Here is an 8,996-nt window from a genome sequence, read left to right as displayed (position 1 = left end):
AATGTGTTTTGAAAATGGTTTGGTTGTCCTCTTTTAACTGTTCACCCCTGAATAAGGGGATAGTGGATGGACGGAAGACAATAGTAGGACCAGGAAAAGACAAAGCCTGCTGAGACTGCTCTGCCACTATATCAACCAAACAAAAGGACAGGCATAAGCATTACTCACAGGTCTCATGTAAAACTCAGTCGAAGCACACCACAGTAGCTCACTGTTCTCACGGCTGGCCCAGAACACTAAGCTACTTAACACTGACCTGTAAATCATTCATGCATTAAACAAAAGGCACCAAACTCAGGAGATGAGCCAGTGTTGTGTCTACAAGTAATAGATAGCTTAGCAAAGAACCAATTTTAAATGATATCTTCACAATGCATTCGCATGACCAGTTAATCATACTTACATCCTTCTTCTGTTTCATCCCAGCTCCAATTTAAAAACAACAAACAAACTGTGTTTAGTACTTTATAAGTGTCACAAACAGACGGGCGGATGGTGATGATGAAATTAGTACAAGTAGGAAATAATATAAACATCTCATCATTCTCATCATCATTTTTAGCATTAAGTATTATAGTCAATAACACAATAAAATATAATGTTAACCATAGAAGCAGATAATACAAAAAGAAATAGACAGAATCAAAGCGACAGTGGACTGGATCTCATCAACACTGCCCTCTAGTGGGCACAAAGGCAAAAAACACAAAAATCACCTTATTAGCCCGTTAATTGGCCGTTTTTGACAACTTTCGATTTTACCTTTATATTTCACCTTTAAAAACGATTTACCTTGAATTGTTTGGTATCATTTTTACAGCAACTTCATGTGTCATGTTTTAAAGGGTTTTTTTTTTTGACATATTGTATTAATACACTAGAACTACAAACAGAAAAATCCGATAAAATCAGAGTAGAAAAAAGTCTGATTTTCTGTGTAAAAACCACAAACATGTTTAAAGAATCGTTTTCATAACCTGAAATATAATTTGTAAATTTCAAAAATATATGTCCATATTTTCCAAATAACAAAGTTATATTCAGCTATTTACACAAAAAGGTAATGCCTCGGGTGTTTGTTTGTTTGTTTTTTGTACAACTATTTACAAAACAATCAGGTGTCACAATAAGATGTCTCTCAAATCATTTAAAAATGTTTCAATTCAACTTTTTGGACAGCACCTGTGTTTGTGACAGTTTAACAGGAATGGCTTCAGCTCTCCTGCTCTGGGGACATTAGCGGTTTTCTGGCGACATGGGCAGTTGCCCAGGGAGTGGCATTGTGGCGGGGGACGGCATCACAGGCATCGACGAAAAAAAAAAAACTTGCTTGTATTCATGCTGCCCCCAGTGGCGGTTCTAGCCTGTTTGGCGCCCTGGGCGAACAGTCCCTCTGGCGCTGTTTCCCATTCCCTGGTGACTCCCCTGTAAGCCCTGTGTTTGCCTTTGCTCTCTGTCGCGTCGTACCCTCAACATGCTGTGTGTTTGTTATGTCCAGTGTTCCAGCACCTCTGTTCCGAGTCTTGTTTTGTTTTTGCTTTGCTTTGCTTTTGTGAGTTTTATTTTACGAGAAAGTTTTGCCAGCAATAAAGCTGCGTTTTGAGTTCCACTCCCGTTTTGAGAGTCCTGCATTTTGGGTCCTTTTTCCTGCCAACTTGCCTGCCACACAGCACAGCCATGACAAAATCAACAATTGACAATCATTACGTAATACTGTGCTGAACGCAGACCAAAAGATTCAGTAAGCTACATCAGTGTCTACTGTTTACAATCATAGCCAAGTGGCTTACAAACATAAACAGAAGTTTTCACTATCCCTACTAATAAATGTTATCTTGTTGTACCTCTGTTGTGGTCTGTGCTGTCCTCTATGCTGGGGCAGCAGGTTGGGGGTCACAGATGCCAACAGACTAAATAAACTGATCCACAAGGCCAGTAATGTGTTGGGGATGGAGCTGGACTCCATTAGGGGGGTGTCTGAGAGGCAGATGTTGTCCAAGATAAGGACAATCATGGATAATACCTCCCACCCACTCCATGACATACTGGCTAGTCACAGGAGCACGTTCAGTGAGAGACTGACATTACCAAAAAGCAGGAAATCATTCCTGCCTGTGGCCATCTCCCTGAACGACTCCTCCATCTAATACACTGTAAACACTGCAGTTACACCCTTTTTACACACACTCTTTTCTACTCTGTAATATTCTTGTCAATTTTGTTTATATTTATATTTATAATCCCCTCTGTTAATCCTTGATATTTATAATTGAGTGATCTGTATATATTACTGCTATTTCTTAAATGTGTAAAATCTGTAACATGATGTATTGTTTGGAGCTTAGTCTGCTACTGTTACTATTTTTACAATTTCTTCTTGGAACAACTGTAACCCACATAATTTCTTTAGGGATTAATAAAGTATTCTGATTATGATTGTTTCAGGATACCTGCCATTATCCAATGACACATCTGCTTACCTGTATCTTTTGCTCGTTTCTCCTCCTTTTCTTTTCTATTTTTTCTAAAGGGCTTTTTTTCTTGTCCATCTTCCATTGGTTTTAATTTTGCACTCCAGTATGAACACCCATCCCTAAACTCGAGGATCACCACAACATAACCTTATAGACCTACACCTTAGTTCACAGATTAACTTTGTCTAGGGTTTATTTTGGGGTTTCGCACAACCCAGGATTCAAATCATGAATAGATAATCGGCTTGGATTTACCTCATTATGAATGAAATGTGCTCTATTTGGAAGCAGCTGGTCCCCCTCCCCTTTCGGCAGGTTGTGTGTGAGACTTTAAATCATCAAACTGTAAGTTATAAATTTAAAATTATTATTGATCCCTTTACCCCGAGTCCTAAAGTGTATATTTATTTTCTTACTCTTCTTATATATATTGTTTGTTTACTTGCACTGCTGTAACTGGAGCCTCGTCGTCTCATCTCTCTATATACTGGACTGCATGTAGCGGAGATGACAATAAAGTTTACTTTGACTTCAGCACATAGCTGGACTGACCAGCGGCCCGCCGCTGGCGATTTCTTGTTTTTATGGGCCGATCGATTTTTTTTATTTTTTTATTTTTTTGGAAGGGTATAAATAATGAAAGGTGTTGGATTGGCCAATTGGTCATGATCGACTCTGGGCTGGACCAATTACAGCCGAGGAGGTCGGATGCACCCTCCCCCTTGTTTAGCAATCTTATAGACGAACTAAAGAAAATGGAGAACAAAAAAAGGAAAGGAGGTGCAGAAAAAATTAGGGCCAAAAAGAAACAAGCCCTTCAGGCAGACGCTGCCAAATGTGTAAAAATAACTGAATTGTTTGGCGGTAGCTATGGCATAGCTTCCACAGATTTAGCAACATCAGCAAGTGGTGGAGGCCAGCAGGTGGATAAGGGAAAGGGGAGGCAAGAGGAGGCAAGAGGAGGAGAGACCCGAGGCGGCCGCCGGTCATAGTGGCAGAGGAACTGAACTTCAGGTAAGAAGTTATGACCTGCTGTCTATCTGTGTCAGATATAAACCAAGTTTAGTTGTAGTTTGTTTTCGTTGTGCTGACTTTTTGCAGTCGCTTAGAATAACTGGTACTGCGTACTAGCTAGCATAACGGAGTTTATATACTGCTGGGCGGGTGCTATGAAGTTACTGATAGTAAATTTTATTTTATGCTTAAGGTTAGTTTCTCAAACTCCTCAAAATCTTAACAAATTGTGCCAATCCTTACATGTTGCACCAGGCTGATTTATCATCAAAAGTGGAGAAGTCTGTGACAGAGGAGACAGAAGAGCAGCAGAGAGAGATGGAGCAAGAGAGAGAAATAAAAGAGCAGGAGAGAGAGATGGAGAGATGACTTTATGTCATCCATGAGGGATGCATTTGACATATGTTTCACATATTATAGCCCAACAAGTTACTTATAGCAATTTAAAAACGAGCAATCAGTTTTTGGCAAATACCGGAAATCAGTTTTTGGCAGACAATCACCTTTTGGCACAACACCGGCTATTGCAGTTAATAATACAACAGCTTCTTGCCATTTTTTGTGTTTCTTTTTATCGCTGTGTAACTGAGTTCAATTGAAAGCCTGCATGCGCTAGTACCTCTTGCCACAAGTTCCCAGAATCCTTTGCGGTTTTACCCCTGAATGACGTCACATTTTTGGTGGGCCGGTCTCTAGTCAAAATGCCCGGGCCGATTTTTTGTCCCAGTCCAGCCCTGCTTCAGCAGCAAGAAGGCGCACCGAGGGCTCTCGCGCTCACTTTTCGCGTATAGAATTTTGAAAAAACATCGGTGCGAATTATAAGTCTCTATCATAATGTCTGGTGTTTTCGCGTTTGTTGGTTTGTTTTTATTTTTGTTTTATTTTGCGAGTTGGTTATTAGATGCTGCGCCAGCCAGAGAATGCCCCGCCGCCCCGCCCGCTCCTCCCTGTGCCGCGAGCAGCAGGCTCACCTCACAAACTCGCCCTTACTCCCCAAAAGAACACCGATCGGTGCCCATGCCATCCCCAAAGTTCGCTGGCATGATGTCGGGGCAGCATGAGCACGAGCAACTTTTTTTTTGTGCCGACGTCCGTGATACCGCCCCCGACCACGATGCCGCCCTGGGCAACCGCCCATGTCGCCTACATCAAAAACCGCTACTGCGTATGTGTATTTCGTTTTTTCTCCCATTTTTACCTCATTGTAGGCTTATCTCGATTGAGTGCTCATGGAGATCTAACAGACAGATTGAAAGATGAAGGAAGGCCCCCAACCTCTCTCTCACACACACACAAAATAATTCATTAAATTTTGATCTGAATGCTTTTTACAGCTCTCCAGGTGATTGGTGGAAGTGTGACAGTGGTTCAAGGAGGTACTGCTATCCTATTGTGTCATGTCATTGACACCAATGATGACCTGACACAGATTACCTGGCAGAGGAAGACGAGAGAAAAACCTCACAATGACAATTTCCTAACTATCTTACCCAGAGATGGACCACAGTTTGTCAGTGAACGTGATGATCAATTTAAATATATCAGGAATTTTAATGACAAAAATCAAACTCTCCAGTTATCCAATGTTACCCTGAAGGATGAAGGCAGCTACACGTGCATCTTCACCTTGTTTCCCAGTGGAAATCAGAAGACTGAGATTCCCCTTAACCTTCTCTGTATAGTAAACATTTTTTTCTTTATTTTAAAATACTCTTGTGTTTGTATGTGAGACAGAGTTACTTTCACCATCCTGCTTGCATGCTGATTTATTTGTGTGCTGTAACTCCTAGTGCCTCCTTTCACAAACATCAAGGACAGTCTTCCCACTTTGGGCACAGAAGAGGTTTTATTTGCTACCTGCACAGCTGCTGACTCGAGGCCTCCTGCAGAGGTGAGGTGGCTCTCTGATGCTTTGGGAGAAAAAGTTAGGATGACAACAAATTCCACACAGTATGACAACGGTACAACTACCACAGTCAGCTCATTGTTTGGTGTTCCTACGAGAGAGATTAACGGTCACCAGGTCCAGTGTGTCATCAGTGGTGACTCCCTGTCTAAAGAAGAAACCCTGCCCTTTACCATACAGGGGTCCGTTCTTCGTACCTCGCTTACTACATCCAAGATCAAATGACACATCCAAGATCAAATCATCGCGCCAACTTTGAGCTCGCTATTCCGGTTCTCCGAACACACCTGTTGTTGACGATTAGTATAGCTGGATGAAGTAATGTGAGATCACTGGGTGGCTTAAAAGGGGCTACACATCGATAGTAGAAACATTGATCGGCAACCCTTTGATTGGTCGGCGAAAATGTCGAAGGAGCACGCTCAGTATTTTTCGGCAGCAGAGCAAGAACTCTTGATTGAGGGATTTCAGGAGTTTCAGAGTTTAATTAAAACGCAAGGGAACACTGCAAAGGCTGCAAAAGCAAGGAGAGAGGGCTGGCAGAAAGTTGCTGACAAATTAAACTCGGAAGTAATTTATTAATAATAATAATAATAATAATAATAATAATAATAATAATAATAATAATGGATTGGATTTATATAGCGCTTTTCAAGGCACCCAAAGCGCTTTACAATGCCACTATTCATTCACTCTCACATTCACACACTGGTGGAGGCAAGCTACGGTTGTAGCCACAGCTGCCCTGGGGCAGACTGACAGAAGCGAGGCTGCCATATCGCGCCATCGGCCCCTCTGGCCAACACCAGTAGGCGGTAGGGTAAATTTATTACATTATATTATATCATATTATATTATATTACATTATATCCTCTTTCACATTAGAGCCACAACAGGACCCACTAGAACATGGGAACAAGGAAAAGTGAAATATAAGAATATTCTACAGAATGGTAATATTTATCACTTATATTGCTTTTAGTCTCTTGAAAAGAGACCCTGAAATAATCTGTCTGTTTGTTTATAACAGCAACCAAGAAAAGGGCAGAGCAAAAAAAGACAGGTGGTGGTCCTGCACCCCCTCGTCAACAAGTTGGTTAAGTAAATAATACCCTCACGGGAAAATCGATATCTCTCTATGAGCACACTGTCGCGCTGAGCTAAAGGATCCTGTCTATCCCGCAATATACGCTGAATTCTGAAAACTCTCCTTATCAGTCTTGCACCTTCCGCAATGGGTTGCTCGCGTACAAACGGACAGGACATGGCTGCGACAGACTTCCCAAATCCACCTTCGCTTTTATAGCCGTGGTCTCTCATCTTGATTACACGAAGTAATTTACTATTACTACTCTAAAATATGAATTACATCTGAAATAATCAAATACATGAAATAGAATGATTAATAGTACATTTCCCTTTTTTTAGGAAATGACCTGTATGTATCTGTATGAAATCAATAAAAGAATCAAATACTGCATTATCTTTAGTTACATTGATAATATTTATTTATGGAAAAACAGTGGAAAAATATCGCTGTTGCTTTCGTATAAATGAAGCGGACATACCTGAGTGGCCGCGATCTAATCCTGTTTACATAAAGTAAGCCTGCTCCCAAGCAGGTTTACGCTTACGGATCTGTTGCTATGACAGTAAGTCCCAGATGAGCTTCAGAGAACCGAACGATCCAAGATCACGCGAAATCGTCAACAATCAAATCCAGCTAACTTACTTAGCGAGGTACGAAGAACGGACCCCTGGTCTACTGTGAGTATCAGCTGCGGATGTAGTTTATTATTTATCTTTTATCCATGGTTGATGTATTTGTTATATTTTTTCTTGGAAATCTCTGCAAAGTTTGCTAGTGGATTAGCCAGTGGACACATCTGTCGCAATGTATCAACAGACTCAGTTGCAGGACTCTGTTAGTGAAACGATTGAACAGTTTATTTACAAAAGACAAAATACCTACAGCTCTACTGAGGGACTGATAGATATGATCTTTTTCCCAATTCTTACATTGCTAAAAACCTTAGGTGTTGTAAAGACAAAACATCCTATGTACCAAACTTTGGTTCGACTCCTTACATCATTAAATGATGTAAACAAAGGCAGTTTTACTTTGATGTTTCACAAAACCCTCAAATGACTAAAACTAATCAACTCCAGAAAGTTTGTTTTGGAGTTTGTTCTTCTTTTGTTTTGTTTTTTTTAATGAATGGGAGTGAAATATCCCAGATCTCATGACTTTGCCTCCTGTTTGTCACACAGTAGCATGTTGTCACAATAGATGGGAAAATACTTTCTGAAAGACAAAAACATCTAGACTGATTTAAAAAAGAGCATTGTTTCACAATTATTGCTAAAGACTGAATCATGGCCTGTCCCATACAGCATCAGCCTCAGTCCCAAAAGTTGTCGAGTTCGGATCGAAGATGTAGGAGACAGAGGTGAAACATTAGTTTCATGTTATTTGTCTTTCTGCTCTTGCAGTCTCTCCCACAGAAGTGAACATTAGAGCAAGTTCTGAGGACTCATTTGAGTGTGTGACAGAAGCCAACCCAAGTGCAAATTTTACATGGAGCAGGTAAAGTAGCTTGAATAACAGTTTCAGCTGAAACATTCATTTCATTGGTTATTTTTGTTTGTCTCAAGTGACCTGTGTTTGGCCAACAGTAGCACAGTTTCTACCAGCATCCTGTTGGCCAAAAGCCAAAAGTCATTGTAAACCCTCATTATAAACCCAGCCACCCACTGATCCAGTGTGGAAATCTCATTCTTTGTGAGCCACGTGCTTGATTTGTGTTGGGTAGATAATGTTTCTTTATTGTCTCAGTCTTTTTTTAATGAAATGTGAAATAACAAACTAAATGTCATGAAAGTGGGAAAGAACAATCATCTCATTCTCATGTTCTTCATTACTGTGTCCCTGTAGGAGCATGCTCTGCTGCTTGGGTCTTATTTGGTGTTTTGCTTTTCCTGAATGTTGTTGGGGCTGCAGCATGGTACTTTTATAAACATGGATGTTTTCAAAGGTACTTCATATATTAACTTGCATGTATCTAATATCTATAATAATACAGAATACGTCTGATTTTAAAGCATATGTACTTAATGTCTTAAGTGTAAAGTTTAATCTAAAGGCAGGCCTGACATCCTCTAGTAAGCCCTTTCATGTAGTTTCACCGCCCGGTACCATGAAAGCCTTATTGGCTATTGCCATACAATACCAGATTTGGCAAGTCCACCACTGGTGCTCTGTGCTTTTCATAGATGAGAAAAGGTTCACTCTGAGCATATGTCACAGACATGAAAGGGTAGAGAGGAGCCATGGAGAACATTATGTTGCCTGTAGCATCATTTAGCATGAACAGTTTGATGGTAGGTCAGTGATGATGTGGGGAGACAAATCCATGGAGGGACGCAGAGACCTCTACAGGCTGCCATTAGGAATCAGGGTGAAATCCTTGAACACATTGCCAGGCCCTACGCTGGTTCATTTGATCCTGGTTTCCTCCTCTTGTACAATAATGCCTGACCTTATTAGGCGAGAATATGCAGGCAGATGAAAGAATTGGTACTAATCACTCTCCTAAACCCAA

General features: G+C 40.7%; 1 protein-coding gene across 1 annotated transcript; it reads left to right on the top strand.

Annotated features, from left to right (window-relative positions):
- The first annotated feature begins 4,532 nt into the window (after nucleotides 1–4,532).
- LOC146370742 (nectin-2-like) lies at nucleotides 4,533–8,040 on the top strand. Its single transcript, XM_084954534.1, has 4 exons — nucleotides 4,533–4,653; nucleotides 4,823–5,164; nucleotides 5,279–5,587; nucleotides 7,888–8,040. The coding sequence occupies exons 1-4, from the start codon at nucleotides 4,533–4,535 to the stop codon at nucleotides 7,983–7,985; spliced, it is 870 nt and encodes a 289-aa protein (XP_084810660.1). The 3' UTR covers nucleotides 7,986–8,040.
- The last annotated feature ends 956 nt before the right edge of the window (nucleotides 8,041–8,996 follow it).

The sequence above is a fragment of the Perissodus microlepis genome, chromosome 16 (genome assembly GCF_051167445.1).
Source record: "Perissodus microlepis isolate ML-2025 ecotype Zambia chromosome 16, ASM5116744v1, whole genome shotgun sequence".
NCBI classification, from domain to species: domain Eukaryota; kingdom Metazoa; phylum Chordata; class Actinopteri; order Cichliformes; family Cichlidae; genus Perissodus; species Perissodus microlepis.
Note: the sequence above shows the minus strand (reverse complement) of the source record. Positions and strands in the feature narration are given on the sequence as shown.